Source organism: Phoca vitulina, unplaced genomic scaffold (genome assembly GCF_004348235.1).
Source record: "Phoca vitulina isolate PV1807 unplaced genomic scaffold, GSC_HSeal_1.0 scaffold18, whole genome shotgun sequence".
NCBI lineage: Eukaryota > Metazoa > Chordata > Mammalia > Carnivora > Phocidae > Phoca > Phoca vitulina.
The window spans coordinates 24685860-24703110 of NW_022589721.1; the positions used below are offsets into that span (position 1 = coordinate 24685860).

General features: G+C 43.0%; 1 protein-coding gene across 2 annotated transcripts in view; it reads right to left on the minus strand.

The window, feature by feature from the left end:
* ADCY8 (adenylate cyclase 8) overlaps nt 1-17251 on the minus strand; it is a 231857-nt gene that overhangs the window by 111286 nt on the left and 103320 nt on the right. For both annotated transcript variants that reach the window (XM_032415938.1, XM_032415939.1), the window contains exons 5-6: nt 16242-16369; nt 3332-3490 (exon numbers count right to left, since the gene is read on the minus strand). In XM_032415938.1, coding sequence (XP_032271829.1) covers nt 3332-3490; nt 16242-16369 — 287 coding nt within the window. The remainder of the gene's footprint in view (nt 1-3331; nt 3491-16241; nt 16370-17251) is intronic.

Below are 17251 nucleotides of genomic sequence, written 5' to 3' on the forward strand. Positions count from 1 at the left end.
GATGTAACAGTTGGGTGACACTTATTTTGCATAAATGTTATTTTGTAGCCAAAGGTATTACTAGATGCTTGGCTCTGTGGATCATCTCATATAATTTCCATTCTTCCCAGCCACTCTCAGGGACAGGCATTTCTTCACCTCCTTTTGCAGATGGTGAGATTGGCCCGGAGATAATGAGTAAGTAACTGGCCTGAGGTTCTATCAGTGGAAGATGACGGTGCAGGATTGAGACAAGGACTTGCATTTTCAGAGTCTTTTCAAGACCCTACACTGTATCATATGGCTGCCATGACAGCCGTGACCACAGTGAATATGTCCTGAGCACAGGACAAGGGACTTTATATGCATTATATCATTTAACAGAAGCTCAGGAACAGTGGTCCACAAAGTGTGGTACCAAGGCCAGCAGCATCAATATCACCTGGGACCTTGTTAGGAAGGCCTATTCTTAGATCCTCTCCAGACATATGGATCAGAAACCCCAAGGGTGGGGCCCAGCTACCTATGGGTTAACAAGCCCTCAGGTGATTCAGATACATGCCAAAATTTGAGAATCCCTGCTTGTTTGGGACCACATGGCCGGTGTCCATGGCAGAGAAAGGATTTTCATCCAATTCTGCATGACCTCAGGGTCAGGGTACTAACCACTATGCCATGGAGTTGTACACCTCTCTCTCTCTTCTTCTGTTCTATGCATCGTGCTAGCCTCTGGGGACACAGTGAGGGCCCGGACAGTCACACTAAGAAGACAGTCATGAGCAAGTTAGATACATTAGAGAGTATAGTGATTTAACAGTGATGCATAGTGAGGCACTTACAAGCTGTTTTTATGTGACATCTTTAATATCCTTGAGCCTCAGTTTCCTTATGAACACAAGAAAGCTAAGACTGGTACACCTGCTTTCAGTACTCTTTGCTTTACTGCACTCTGCAGATATTTCATCTTTTGCCAGTTGAAGGTCTGGGGCAACCCTGCATTGAGCAAATTTATCAGCGTCATTTCTCCAACAGCGTCTCCTCACATCGGTTCTCTGTGTCACATTTTGGTAATTCTCACGATATTTCAACCAGTTTCATTATTATTGGATTTGTGATGCTGATCTGTGATCAGTGATTAGGACTTGCTGAAAGCTCAGATGATGGTTCACATTTTTTAGTGCACATTGTTTTTTAAAACACTTAAGAGACTTAAGAGACTACAGTAGAGTGTAAACATAGCTGTGATAGGCTCTAGAAAACCAAAATATTCATTTGACTCGTTTTATTGCAATTTGCACTTTATTGTGGAGGGTCTGGAACTGAACCTACAATATCTCTAAGGTATGTCTGTACTGACTATGTGGAGTGTCATAAGATCAAACGATGTAACATATTGATGGTAGTTAGCTGACTTGTGAGTCCGTGGTAGGTACTCAATACATGTTTGGAATTGGGGGCTAATTCTCACTGAAAGGAAAAGTAAGCTGAGTTTATTCCTATATGTCTTGATGGACAGGAAAAGGAAGTAGACATTTGAAAAGCAAATAAAACCCAACAATTTCAAACCATGGAGGATTTGGAGACACGTCTTGGTTTTACTACATTTCTGCACATGGGCACATCCTACGCCTCAGCGCACCTGGATAATGTACAGAAGACTAGGTACTATCTTATCGGAAGCCAAGTTCTTGAGGTCGAAAGCATTCTCAGCCCAACTTTACGGTGAAGAAACCAGGCAGGAAGATTCAGCAACTTGCCCCAGCCTCTATAACTGGTAAGTAGTAAATCCACCATTCAAATACATCATCAGATTTAAACTCAGTCACTCCTGTGTTTCTTGGTGTGATTGAGAACATTAGTTAAACTGGCCTCCAGAAGACCAAAAATTATGTCACACACCCACAAAGCTGTGTTCTGCGGTTTGCAAAGGGAATTTACCAAGCATACGGCAACTCTTCATGCAGCTACGCTTTGAAGACATATACATAGATGGATTAGCTGTCTGGTTTGTTTGAATCCAGCAGGTAGTTACTGTAGGAAAATCCCAGAGAATGTAAGGATTTAAGAAACCCAGTGGTGACATGTTAGGCTTATCTTAGTTCCAAGCCTGCATGGCAAGGAGTGGTGACCATTAAAGACAGTGAGGGCTCCCTTAAAAGGATGGACATCACTGCATGGTTTACAAAGCGCTTCACACCCACTGCCCGACACAGCCTCAGACAAAATCTGTGAGGTGGACTGTGCCCATTTGGCAGATGAGAAAACAAACCCTCATGGAGAAGGGACATAAAATCACAAGGTACCATATCAGTATTATCATCTCTCTTTCTATAGTGAGACTCAGAGAAGTTAAGTATTGGCCTGAGATCATGCAGACATAGCAACAAAAGCCAAGTCTGTGCTAAAATCACATGCCAGGTGCTATGTGTGTTTTACATGGCTTGCTAAGGTAACAGAGCTTAGTACGGGGCAGAGTGGAAAACCTAGTTTCTCTGATATCACCTCCTACAGTTTATTTCCCATGATACTGTATTACCTGATATTAAATATAATTAACAAGGAATGATGGCAGACACCAGAGAACTCTGACTCCAAAGGTAGGGTTGGGGATGAGGCGTAGGGAAAGGAATATGTGTACACGTTCTGTCTATCTAAGCTTTCTGCCTGCCTCTTGGTCTATCTATCTATCTATCTATCATCTATCTATCTATCATCTATCATCTAATATTTATCATCTGTTAGAGAGAAGTATGTGCAAGAACTCAGTACAACTTATTGGTTCACATATATCCAAAATCTTATTAGGCCCAATCTGTGTAAGCAGAATCTCACTACTACTTTTCAGGGTTCAGTGAACCCTTCCAGGCCACTAGTACCACTGGGGATTCTATACCCACTGGTCTTGCCAGCCAAATTCAGAGAGCTGAGTTTTCAAGGTAGGTAAGGTCATATAGAAGGTCAGGAGGTCTTACCCCTGACTGCCCATGAGAATTGCTTTAAGAAGTTATAGACTCTGCACAGATTCTGCTTTATGTGTACTGACACAGGTCTGGACACCAGTGGTTTTACAATGTTCCTCTGTTGATTCGAATGGGAGTCAAGTCTGGAAACCAATGTTTTGCAGGGCTGGGTCCTGAACACCTGCCTGCCGTCCCACCATCTTCACTGCCTGTGATGAAGTTCACTAGACTTTTGAGGCCAATATTTGTATGACGTTTTAATGTCCTGTCTCCTCCTAAACAACTGCTTCTTATAGATCGATACCTCTGAATTCTGCACAAAGGAAACCAACTGTCACAAAGTGAGCAAAACGACGAGGGTTAAACAAGAAGATGGCTTTGCTTTGACTTACCCAGGGATTCCTCCAGATTCGAGTTTGTTTGCAATGTCCACATCCCAGGACCAGACATCAAACTGCCACTTCCGCAGGCCCAACACCCCACACAGCACTGAGCCCGAGTGGATTCCAATCCGCATGTCCACATCATGCTTCGTCCTTGACCTCACATACCTGTTGACATAGGTGAAATGGAGACACATGCATAAGGCCAGAGTGGACACTCTTGGCTTTGGTGGCAGCCCAGTTCTTCCCAACTCCGTAAGTTCAACTCCTGCCCGTTCATATGCCACCTCTTTCATGAAGCCTTCTTAGATTTTTCTGGTAACAGGAAGGAATTTCTTGCTCCCCTGAGCTCCCCTACCCTTCTACCTGAAATTTTAAGTGTCCTTACCACCCTTCTCCCCAAACCTGCTCATGCTATACAACCTGTCTCAGAGAATGGCATCAACATCTTTCTCTGTCCGCTAGTGCATAAACCTGGGATTGACTATAGATTCTGCCCTCCATGGCATACTCCATTTCCAAGACAAGTATTTTCATTTTCATTCTGTTTCCTTCTCTCTCCATCAACACTCTAGTTCAGCAGGCTTCAGTCTGGGGTCCCTGCCCCAGGCTGAACTTCTTCCAGCCCATGTTCTGCCAGGCTATCACAAACACAAATGTGACCTCGTCACTCCATCACTCCCTCATTGAAGACTCTTTGCTGACCTCCTACCCCGAGAGCAGTGGACTCCAGAGCAGAGTGCTCGCATCCCAGGGCTGAGCGGGTTCATCCATGGTATGTAGGAAGAAAATGTTAAAACCTCCATTTATAGCTCTTTAAAAATCTTTACCCAAATTTGATATATGGGTTGCCCTCATTGACTTCACAGGGTCCATGCCAGATTGTAAGCATGGAGGAAGCTTCTTGAAGAAAGAAAGGACTTCTATTGTTGGAAGGTTTCTGCAGGCACCCACATCCCTTCTTCACTTTCAGAGCAGTTCAAACTATTTTAGTTTGAGTTAAATGATGTTGTTTTCATAGAAAGAAATTCAAATGGCAGAACATAACACAATCAACCCTTGAAATCATGCGTGGAGATTCAAGCCTTGTCAATAGTTGGGCTTAAAAACATGACCCCTCTCCCCCAGGCTTTATTTGAAAGAATAAATGAATGAATGATTCCATGTACAAAACCCAAATCTCTGTCTTCACTGTTCCTCACAAGTGGTAAGATAATACAAAGTTATTTAAATAAGAAAGCAAAATTGCAGTGGGTTGAAAATAAAGAAATATTGAAATAAATCAGATACTAGGAAGGCAGTCATGGGAGAATGTCTGTGGCTAAAGAAAGAATTCTTGTCCCTGGTGAAGATTCTAGTTTCTGGGCCAATGTTTTAACTTTAACTTTTATGTTAAAATTATATAGTACCCTTCTTCCACTAACGAAGCAAACAGTAGAAGCCATGTGGAAATTTTTTTTTTTTTTTAATCACCATTCCTCTTCTATTCAATGTGGAAAATTTTAACAAGGCAAGAGGAGAAATAGCATCCAACAGCTGAGAGGAGCATTTCAGCTCTGACACAGTCACCCAGTGAATGTGTGTGGGGCAGGTCGCTGGGAGAGGTCATCTGTGTTGTCGGCTGGCTGGGTCAAGTACTACAATACCAAGCACGTGGCAAGATTGCACTCTCCTGTATATTTCATGTTGTCTTGGCCAATAAAATGTGAACAAAGTGACATGTATGATTTGCTTCTGGGCAGAAGCTTTAAGAGCCTGAAAAATCACACACTCTCTCTCTCTTTTTCCCCCTTCCTTCTGTGTCAATTGTCACTCAAGGACACTTGGGAGAGAGTTTGAAATTGGGGTTCTTGAATGAGGACGATGTCTAGTGGTACCTTGCCACTCCCCCCAAACCTATCATAGGGTTGGGACAGGAAATATGAGTGAAAAATAACTCTTTTCTGTTTTTTTTATTATTATTATTCATGAGAGTCAGAGAGAGAGAGAGAGAGAGGCAGAGGCAGAGGGAGAAGCAGGCTCCCCGCCTAGCAGGGAGCCTGATGCGGGACTCGATCCCAGGACCCTGGGATCATGACCTGAGCCGAAGGCAGACACTTAACCATCTGAGCCACCCAGGCGCCCCACTCTTTTCTGTTTTAAGCCACTGAGATTTGGGAGGATGTTTGTTACTTCAGCATAACCAGGACCATGCTGACTGGTACAATCATCAGTCCCAATCTACCTTCTTTCCATTACCCCTACAGTGTAGGGCTTAATATGGACTCTAGTGCCAGACTACCCGAGTGTACATCTTGCTCTGCCACTTCCTAGCTCTATGACCTTCAGCAAATTACTTAACTTCCATCTATAAAATGCAAATAATAATAGCACTGTCAGGATTAAGTGAACAGATGAACGGAGAGTTGAGAAAGTGTCTGGCACAGGCGAAGGATGACTTGGTTGCTCATCACATCTGAAGGAACTGCAGCCGAGAAGTAAAAGGAAGTAAAAGCTTGTGGTCACATAGCTGGTAAGCAGGATTCTAGGACCAAACTGTGATTGTGTGTCTTTACCCCTCACCCTCTTTGTCACATAGGTACTGTCTATGGCATGTGATCTTGGGCAAATAGCTTGGTCTGACCCTGAGTTTCAAGAGCTATAAAATAAAGCTCTAGCAGATTGCCTCACTCATGGAGGCTTTGTGAGTCCCAAAGGAGGTAATGGATGTTAAAATGCTTTGCCAACTAATTGTGAGAGACTATTGAACAGCACACTGTGCTCATGCCATGAGGTAATTAACACGATACAGGGAATGCATTGGAACCTCTTAATGAAAAGGCATTTAGATTTTTTATTTTCTTCTGCAAAACAAAAATCATAATAAGACAAAATTTCCTTACTGCACTGTTTTTTTTTCTTTCTTTTTGTTATGTCTGGGATTTGACTTAAATGAAAGATAGGAATAAACAGTGTAAAAGTAATGAATAATTTACAGGTATTGATCCTCCTTGGAAAGGCGACCCGATGCTTGTACAGAACCGCAAACACACACCATGTGTTTCAAGATCAGCTCTGGAGGGGAGGACCTGTGAGCATCCTTGAAGCTAAAATGAAGGAATTCTGCTCTGCGTTACAAGTCTTGTTCACTTCTTCCAAGGCAGAGCCCTAGGGATGCTTTGCTGTGCCTCATCAGCCACAAATAAAGAGAATATGACTAGAGATCACTTGCATTCTACATATGTGTACTCTCTCTTTCCTCCCCACAAACTCTGAGCCTCTGGAGGGCAGGGGTACTTACTATCTTTTATTTCCACATGCCCAGACCGTAGCACAACGCTGAGCACGTAGGTATAGTCAGTGCTTAAAAGTATTTACTGAATTAATGGACAAAGCTCAAAGGCTTTCTTGCTCTATGGCTCCATGTTGTCTCAGGATGCTTCTAAGAGTCCCAGGAAACCACAGAGGTGTCTTTGAACCTGCCGCATCTTCCCCCTTCAAATAAGGCAGCTTTGCTCTCATCTGTTTCTCATGGCAGGCTTCCATCTAAGATTTCTTTTAAGTAAAGAAAGCACTAATTATTATTAGTTTTTGCAGTTGTATGTCAAGCTGGGGTCCAATAACACAACAATCAACTTGCAAAAAAATTGAAGATGTCATTTCTTTCATTTGAACCATTAAAGAGGAGAGTGCTTGATAAATGGTAAAACATGAAAACCCTAAGAATTTTTCTCTTGATTTCAATGCTTCAAAATTTTTTTTTAGCCAATTGATCAATCTGTAGAAGGTGCTGGAGGAATGATAGGAAGCATAATCTAGTAGCCATCACTGATCTGTAAATCAGACTCTCTCTGTTAAATGAATGGATGAATAAAAAGACCAACTTCACTGGTGCCTTGGTGGCTCAGCCGGTTAAGTGTCCGACTCTTGATTTCGGCTCAGATCATGATCTCAGGGTCGTGAGCTCAAGCCCTGTGTGGGGCTCCCCCCTGAGTGTGGAACCTGCTTAAAATTCTCTCTCATCCTCTCCCTCTGTCCAACTCCCCTCACGCCCCTCCCACCTCCCGTGCTGTCTCTCTCTCTCTCTCTTAAAAAAAAAAAAGAGACCAACTTCAGCACTGGAACAGTTGGTACTGTGGGAGGAAGGATACCCAACTCCTCAGCTTTGGGGGCAGAAACCGGAGTTCCAGTGTTGGCTCTATCCCTTGCTGGCTGTGGGAGCTAGAACAAACACATATATTCATTCCCCCATCTCCTCTGTCAGTGGGAATGATATCAGCTCCTCAATGCAAATCACTCTCAACACCACCGAGGGGCAGAGTGTGCATTGAAGCAAACCAGGATGTGTAGTTAGGTTCCCCCACTTCCTGGCCCGTGGGCTGCGTGCATTAGGTTCCAAGTCCTGCTCTTTAAGGTACAATGGGAAAGAGAATGGGTCCTTTGCAGAACTGTTAGGATGCTTTATAAACTCATGTATATAAAGCACTTAACCTGGTGTATGTGAACATGCAAAAATAATAACAAATACTAATTTTTGTTAGTAATAACAACTTACAACTACACATGTTGAATTGGATAAAAAAATTATAAATTGATCACACAAACTTTTCCTGCTTAAACTGTGCCTGCAATCACTCTGCACCCAAACCCATTTCATACACCTGGTAGGCAGTTCCTAGGCATAAATTGGCTCCAAAAGGAAGAACTAATTTATAATTTAATAAAAACTTGGGTCGTCCTCAGCTACCTGGAAGAAACAGTGCCCTTGAACATTCTGGAAAAAAGGAAAGGTGAGAGAGTTAGTTATGGAGGTCATCTACGATCACTGTGTCACACCTTATCTTTACAATGACCCTGTGTATTATTATCATCCACACCATTTTCCAAATGAGGAAACTGAGTCTCAAGCAGTTCCTTTCTTTAGGTCACACAGCTGCAGGTGAAACAGCTGGAATTTCACCCCAGATGTATGAGCCTAAACCCAAGAAGCCATGCTCAAGGGTATATGGACCACTGGGGTCTGATCTGGCTCTGCCCAATAGGCTGATGACAGTCTCTACCAATTAATTCCAAAGGCATCAGACTTCTTAAAATGTTCGAAAGCCACCATGTCTTATCCTAGCATAGAAGCTGCAATTTCACAAAGTGCTTCCTTTTGATGCCTACAGTGATTCTGAGAGGTAGAGAACTATAAGGGTTATAAGCTTCCATTTTACAGATGCGGGAATTGAGGCTCCAAGACAATTGGGGTGAGTCTATTACCTTTTTTCTTTTTTTTAAGATTTTATTTATTTATTTGAGAGAAGAGTGAGAGAGAAAGAGAGAAAGAGAGCACGAGCATGGGTAGGGTCAGAGGGAGAAGCAGACTCCCCGCTGAGCAGGGAGCCCGACGCGAGGCTCAATCCCAAGACTCCGGCCTGGATCATGACCTGAGCTGAAGGCAGATGCTTAACTGACTGAGCCACCCAGGCACCCACTCTATTACCTTTTCTGTGTCAGGCCTTTTATGTTCATGATCTCATTGCATCCTCACAACCATCCAATGCCACTAGAGTTCATTCACTCGCTCATTCATTCAACAAGAGCTTCTTGAAGACCTCTGCAAATATAAGCAGTAAACCAAATGGACAAGTCAGGAAGTCAGCGTCCGTATTCATAGAGCTCCATGAGGAGGGTTTACTCCAGTGCACAGCTAAAAAGCCTGAGCAAGAGAGAGGCTAAGTCATTCAGTCAAGGTCAGTAAGTAATGGCCCCACCGGTCCTCACTGCACCAGGCTCCAAGTTGAGTGCTCTGCTTGACTTAACTGCTGCCTGCACTCCCTTCAGCATTAGACTCTTGTTTCTTGGGTGGAAAGTAATGGAAAGATCTAATGTTGCATTCCTGTTCCAAAACAGTGCAGACCTAATGACAGACACAATCTGGCCATCCATTTTCCGTCACAGAGCTTTATGTCCTTCTCTTTTTTTGCTAAAATAGATTTTTTTAAAAACTGAGGTTACCCAGATATGTGTTTCTGTGTGTACTCCATAAAGCATACTTCTTTAAACTCACAACCATCTTCTTGTGCCACTGAATATTAACGTAAACCATGATGCTTCATAGTTCCCCATTTTCCTATTTTGTAGTATGCCAAAATTTATTTAAGTAATTCTTTGCCTTTGGACATTTACAGAGTCCAGTGAACCAGCTTAAGTTCTTTCTCTGCCACTTTCAAGCTGTATGTCACTGGTCAGAAGTTATTTCTCCTGTCAAAGCTTCAGGTTCCTTCTCTGAAGAGTAGGGGAAGTAATAGTAGTATCCTCACAAGGTTTAGGTGAGGTGAGCCAGGAACTCTAGTCTAGTGGCCGGCACATGGTGAGCCTTCACTTAAAAATAGCTTTATCAACTATCATTACTAGATAGATTCAATCTTCACCATTATAAATAATTTTGCAAAAAAAAAAAAAATCCTGTTCATGGACTGAAGTCCACTTTGACTGTTGTATCTTTAAGAGGAGGGGGTACTTTATGGATCCTATAGTGAATGGCATTTCAGAACAATGAATAAGAAAGGGGGGGCTTTTAGGGGGACAGGATGAGAGACAAACAGTGATTGGTGGGGGAGGGAAAAAGGAAGAAGGAAGGAAGAAAGAAAGGAAAAGAGGGGGAAGAGTGGGGGAGTGGGGAAACAGAGCAAAAAAGAAGTACAAGAAAGAGAGCGAGAGAGAAAGAGTAGGAGACACCAAGAGGGGGCTTGGGCATTCTTGCCTCAAATGAGGGCAGCAGAATCTCCTGTGTTTCATCCCTTGTCCTGCTATGTTGCTTGGCAGGGGAACCCGGCCACAAGGATTAAGATCTTTGCTCCAATTAACTGTTGGGGAACAGCCAGTTCCTGCTTGGCATTCTGGTGTCATTCTATGACTTTTTAGCAACCGCACTGAAAAGACCAGGCTCTGCAATTTTCATTAAGATTCATCAAGGACGCCTTTTGAAATCATTAATAAAGATCCTGCATGTAACAGCCCACCTTAACTCCACTGTCTTCTCAGCTATCAAGCCTCCCCAAAATAGACCCAGGGCATGTGAAGAGGAGCCACCTGGAGCCACTTCTCAATCTATTTAATGGAACTATTATCTAAGCCGATTTTAATTAATTAAATTTTATGAACAGACATGCGTGAGATGGTATTAAATGCTTCATTAGAAATAAAGTTACACTCAATCACTTTTTTTTTTTTTTGCCATTCATCCAGCTAATGTCATGTTTCTAAAATCAAGTATTTTTGATGGGATGGATTTACTATGAGGCTTAATTACAACTTATTATCTTGTTCTTCTCAGATGTTTATTGACTTTCCCTCCCCCTCATATTGGTTCTGCTAATTTTTTAGGGATGTATGGAGGATCTCTTGAGCTGTGTGTTAAGCCTTCGGCTATTAATGGCAGGCTTCAGGCGTCAGAAGTTAATCGTAGAAACCTAATGCTGAGAGGCAGGGTACCATGATGGTTAAGGCCAATGGCTTTGGATTCAGATGGCTCCAGATGGGTGCTCCTTGTTCTGCCACTGACTAGTTGTGTGATCTTGTGCAATTACACAAACTCTGTAAGTTTCAGTTTCCTCATTGGTAAAGGAAAGGCCAACTTCCAGAGCTTCAGTTAGTCAGGATGAACCCGAAAATTTGTACTTGTTCCTAATGGCTGACATCCGCTCTCATCAACTGCCCTGGACTATTCTGATGAGTCTGTACTGTGGCCACACTGGTTGTTCAGTATTTTGCCGACCACCCCTGCCTACCTCTTAGAATTGTCGTTAAGACGTAATGAGATAATATACATAAAACACTTGTCTCAGTGCTTGGCAAGTAGCATAGCAGGTGTTCAATAAACCTTAGCTATTATCATTATTTTACTGGAATAAAATAGAAACCATGAGAAAGGAATAGGTTTCTATAACTTAACTGAGTCAAATTTCCCAGTGTCCAAACTCAGCCCTAACTACAAGATTCTATTAAATATTTGTATGGTCACCATGTGCCTGCTATCTATTTGAATTTTCAAAAGAACACTCTGAAGTTGGGATCTTATGATCCCCATTTAAAGAAGAGGCCACACAGGCTCTGAGAAGTGATGTCACACTTGTCCCCAGCCACGTATCTAATAATAGGAAGAAGCAGAAACCAGATGAGGTCTGCTGATGGCAGGCCAGGGGCTCCCTCCATACGTACCCTCAGAACATTCCCCAGAAGTCACCATTCAGGGAACATGGCCATGTCAGCAAGATCTAGCAATGAACTCTATCTTCAATAAAATGGAATCCTGTCCAAAATTATTGGAGCATTGTCAACTGATACATAAGCTCACCGTCCTGACAAGTGTTTTGTTTAATTTAAATGTCCATATCATGTATTGTTTCTTACAGAGGCTCTCACAATCTCCGGTTGGATGGAATATTATCACCGTCCCCTTTCTCCTCCACAGCTCATGTTCTATTCAGGGCCTGACATCTCTTCCCTGAATTGCTACAAAAATATCTTCCAACCAGTTTCCTTCCTTCAGCATCTGCCTCCTCTTCTCTAGAGTTAACTGAAGAGAGAGTTACTTATGTCCACAATTACCTTCTTCACGCCCCAGCTGGGAAATGATGCCTCCCTACTTTAAGTGTTGGTGAGAACCCACTGCCCGAGGGACAAAGTCACAGTTGTCTCACAAGGTCATCAACTAACTGTGTGCGCTAACTCTGAACTCTAAATTCACTGTCTGAATTTAGAATTGTGATCACAAAGGCCTGCTTCAAATGCTCAATACACACACGCCTGCACAAATACGCACACGTGTACACACACATGCCTACACTTGTGTATAGACATGCACACACTCATGCACTCACACCCACATACGACACGTCTGTGCACACACAGGCCACATACACTCAGATAGAAATAAACACATTTATATACATACACACATGCACACGCATTTACACACACACACACACACACACACACATGGCTTCTGCCATTCTTAACAGCTAGGATGGCATATTCTTCATGTCTCTGTTTCCAGGAAAACACCTCTATTTCTCAGTCAAAACGACTACTGTGGAGATACATCTCAAGACAAAATGCAGGGGAAACTACTTCTGTCATGCTTGTTCTTCTGCCTCGACTCTTGCTCACTTGTGTCCTGCCGGTGCTCTAAGCAGCAGCAGCTGACCTCGGGGTCAGCTTGGCACCTGTCCTCACCTGGCTACGATTGTAGGAGGACCTCCAGCCCATATTTAGACTCATTTGTGACTAAGGTACAGGGTCCTTTTGAGTGCTGGCTTGCCATTTGTGCCAAAATTGTAAATCTCACTGAACAAAGAAACTACTGGAGCTCCTGAGATCTAGAGACCCAAGATCCAGATGCCATCTCACCAACAAAACACCAGCCCCTCACTGCCAGTCTGCACTCTGTGGACCAGCATTGGACCCTAACTCTTTGAGGAAATGCCAAAAAGAAAAAAAAAAAAGAACAAAGAGAGACCCTGACCAAGTGGGGACAATACCTCAAACAGGGATCTATCTCTGATGACAAATACACAGGGCAGCCATCAAGTCTGGGCATACCAGTAAATAAATGGCTTATTTTCATTATGTGACAACACACACAGTGTCATGTTATATATGGTTCCAGACTTTATGGCTTCTCTTAAGTTTCCCGGTTGGAACAAGTGCCTTTGGGTCTGAAGAAGAAAATCACATCTTGTGTAAGTGATGTTAAGATTGTGATAAAGTTATGTAAATGGGAGTCTCTTCTATATGCATTCAGGTAGAGATATTGTCTGCCAATCCTTCCTCAGACTGCAACACTTGACTGTAAGGGTGGGAGCTCTAGAAGTCTGAGCCCATTGCAACTGAAGCTGCCTCATTCCAGAATTCTCATGTATTCCTCTGCCTCATGTTTTCTTGCTAACTGGAAGAATTAATGCTGGACCTCCTGTCACCTACATTATAATCAAGGAGTGTTTGAGTATTAATAGACTCTGATTCATGCAGTTAAAAAAATATCCTACTGAACTGTCTTATTCTAAGAGAATGAAAGCAGCCCTTAAGCAACGGGTGAGAGAAAGTCCTTGAGTCATTTCAACTTACCCACTGCTCACCTCTCACTGACCTACTCCAGAACTCGAGAGAGGAGCCCTTAAGTTGGATAAAATGGTCAGGAGGAATAAGGTCCCCTCCAGAGAGATAAATGATAACGTCCTAAGTGTCTTAAGCATTTTGATAATCACTGTTCATTTTTTCTGCAATATCATCTCTGCAGCATTTCTTCTAAGCTCAAGATACAAACTCCTATGGCAAGTTTGTACATGAATGGTTAAAGAAGATGTGGTATCTATAGACACACACACACACACATATATATATATACTGGAATATTAATCAGCTCTTATAAAGAAGGAAATCCCTGTATATACACACATATAAGGATGGAGTATTAATTAGCTTTAAAAAAGAAGGAAATCCTACCGTTTGCCTCAACAAGGATGAACCTGGAGGGCATTATGCTAAACGACATAAGGCAGACAAAGAAAGAAAATACTGTATATGTGAAATCTAAAAAAACCCCAAACCCAAACCAAAAAAGTCACATTCATAGAAACGAAGTAGAAGGGTGGTTGCCAGCGTTAAGGGAGGGTGGGGGAATGGGGTGATACTGGTCAAAGAGTACAAACTTTTCATTATGAATAAGTCCTGAGGATCTGATGTACAGCATGGCGATTACAGCTAATAATGCTGTACTTGAAATTTGCCAGAAGAGTAGAACTTAAACGTTCTCACAAAGAAAGAAAGAAAGAAAGAAAAAGATCGCTATGTGAGGCAATGGATGTGTTAATTAACGACTATATAATTATTCCACAATGTATCCATATATCGAATCATCATGCTCTGCACTTTAAATACATACCATTTTTTTTGGTCAATTATATCACCATAAAAAATAAAAATAAATTAAAAAGAAAGCCTGTGGCAAGTTTTGCTACTTAAACTTGATTTTGATGTGGTTAACCAAAAATCACAGATTTTCAGAACTGGCAAAGACTTCAGAGCTGGTCTGGCCCAATTTCCTCATTTCACAAACAGAAAATCCAAGTCATCTCCCTAATGGACACCCATGGGCAAGAGAATGACGCCCTGTGACCTGTTCATCACTGGACTTCTGGCAACTAGCATGGTGGCATCTGACACTTGTAGAGCTCCACAGGTTTTGTTTGTTTGTTTTTTTTTTTTTTTTTTTGTTGATCTACCTACTAATTGGCTGGTAGAATAAAGTTCACACACGTAATTAGTTGTAGAATGCATACAAGACAGCAAGTCTTCTGCGTGTCAGCCCCACTGCCTCCCTTGAAGCTAGTTAAAATATAACAATTCACCCCAGTTAACAATTCACCCAGTTTTCAGAACAAGACTCACAAGTGTCCAAATTAACAACTAAGAAGCATCTGCAAGCTTTTCCATTTAACAAAAGGGAACTCTGGTTTGGAATTTGTGGGCTCCTCTCTCCAGTTCCTAAAGGTGAAAACTTCTGCATTTCTGTCAAAGAGGGGCATGTCCTATCTCTTTCTCCACCAGTCTACTTGCTCTTAGGGATGGTGATGGTTGGGTTTTCATCATACACCCCATAGCAAAGCACAGTGCCACCTTGATTGGGCCCTGGTGATGGGTTAGTTCCAGAGATGGGACCCTGAGGATCTGCCAGGGTAGCATATCTGCCCACCAGGAATGTGATATTTGGCTAAGTCTTGAAAAGACCAGTGTCACATCGATGAAGCAAAATCATATTTAGGGAAAGAGCTTCCATCCTTTTCTGAATTAGGGCACTACACAGCCTTTCCTGAAGTCAACAGACCTCTGCCCCAAACTTGAATGAAGTCAGGGATCTGTCAGCACGTAGAAGGAGTCAGGCACACTGTGTTGGCCATGGTTCCAACTGCTTACATCCCTCCTGCCCACTCCACGATTGGTCTTGGAAGCCAGCAGGTGATCTGAGCCTTCAGTGGAGGATGTGTGGGGGGTACATGAGTTGCTCTCCTACTGCTCTTTAAACCAGACTGATACAGCCAAGGATCATGAACATTAACTACTAGACCACACAACCAAGGCATGAGTTCATTGGAAGATTTTTCTGGCCTGTTAATGGCAGGATTATTCTTCCCTTATAAGATGAAGGCATAAGCCACAGAGAAGATTTCTACCCATGTACCCTCTTTTCTGTCTTTGTTGTGGCCGGCGAAGGTTGGAATGCCTGGAGGCTCGATTTGGAGCCTCCTACCTGGAACCTCAAGGGGAGCTCTGACACCACTGAGCTTCTGTCCCAAAGCCACAAGCAGTCTAATTCCAAAATCCTTGACCTCAATAACTGTTGCCCTCTTGATTAAGCTTCTATTTGCCAGATACACTGACCAAAGCCAAAAGCACTTGTCACACACTCAGGAAGCCAACCCTGGTGGTGGCCCTATAATGATTTCCTGTTGGCCTCAGGCTAAAGTACAATCCTTACCAAGGTTGAGAAGGCCCTGTGAGCCCTGCCTGCTTCCAGCCTGCAATCCATCTGTCACCACCCTTTCCTCCCCAGGCTTCATCAGCTGTCACTGTAGCATATCCTGACCCTCCACGTGTCAAATCACACTCTCCACTCCCCCAGGATCTAAGGTTTGCTCACTTTTTAGAAAACAGCTGTATCCCCACAAGGACACTGGTAATACAAATATGCTGGAAGGAAGGTATACCAGGAACATAATGAAGCTGGCAGGTTCATGGGTTCATATGAGAGAGTTAATGGGCATGAAGTTTTTGTGCCATAAGTCAAAGCGTGTCACCTTTCAACACACACATCATCTACCACAAAGGACAGATGGGGTGGTTTGTGTTCATGCACATCGAAGGCCTGGGTATTATGGAAGAGGTGCCAGATTACCTGATAGTTTTGATCATGCTGAGGCCCATTTCAACGCAGCAGTGGGCGTGGTCCTGGCGGGGCTCAGGAAGCCCTGAAACACAGTAGTAACAGTCCCCCAGGATTTTAATGCGAAGGCAATGATGCTCCTGGAAGGAACAGGGTGGAGAGAAGAGGACTGAGTCAGCACACAGGTAAGTGCTTCTGAAAGGCTTGGAAAGGCTGGCAGTGGGCAGTGGTCTTCATCCTGGGGCTGGGGGAGCACCTACTTTTGAAATGCGCTTCTATCATCTTCCTAAGAGATTGGGGGAGGGGTATCCTAAATAAGAGTTTGAAGGCCTCAGAGGTGGAATGGAGTCACGGAAAAACACTGGACTTTGAGCTCAACAGATACAGGGCTGTATCCTGGCTCTGCCACGTACTAGCCTTCAGATGAACACCCATCATGTGGGCAGGCCTGGCAAAGTGTGGGCATTGGACACCCATATTCAGTGTTCCCCTGTGAATCCTGCTCATCAATGTCTTTTTTCACAGGACAGGTTTCTGAATTAACACTTTTTAGCAGTCTTAGCTCAATAAAAGCACTGAAAAATATAAATCACGCAGGGATACCTACTATTTCAACTCTATTTTAGAGCCTTTCCCAACTAGGGTACTGGCACCTTAAGAAGAGGGGCTGACTATGTCTTACATATCATTTTATTCATGTGTGAGTTCATATGCTTGTTCATTGAAAAAAAAAAATGCCAATAGGGCACTATGATTAAGTCAAGCATTGTCCCTGACACAAAGATAATTAATAACCACCCCTATGATGCACCCTATATTAAACAGAGTTAACCCTCACAACAACCTTATGAAGTAGGTACAATTTTTAACCTTGTTAAGGTAAGGGTAGTACCTTCAATACATCATAGGTAAGGAGGATGGCACAGTTGTTCAGCAGATTCACAGTCTTGAGGACATGACTGTTACCAAGTCTCAGAGAAAAAAGCACCAGGGAAATGCTGCATTTTCGCACTGAATGGGAA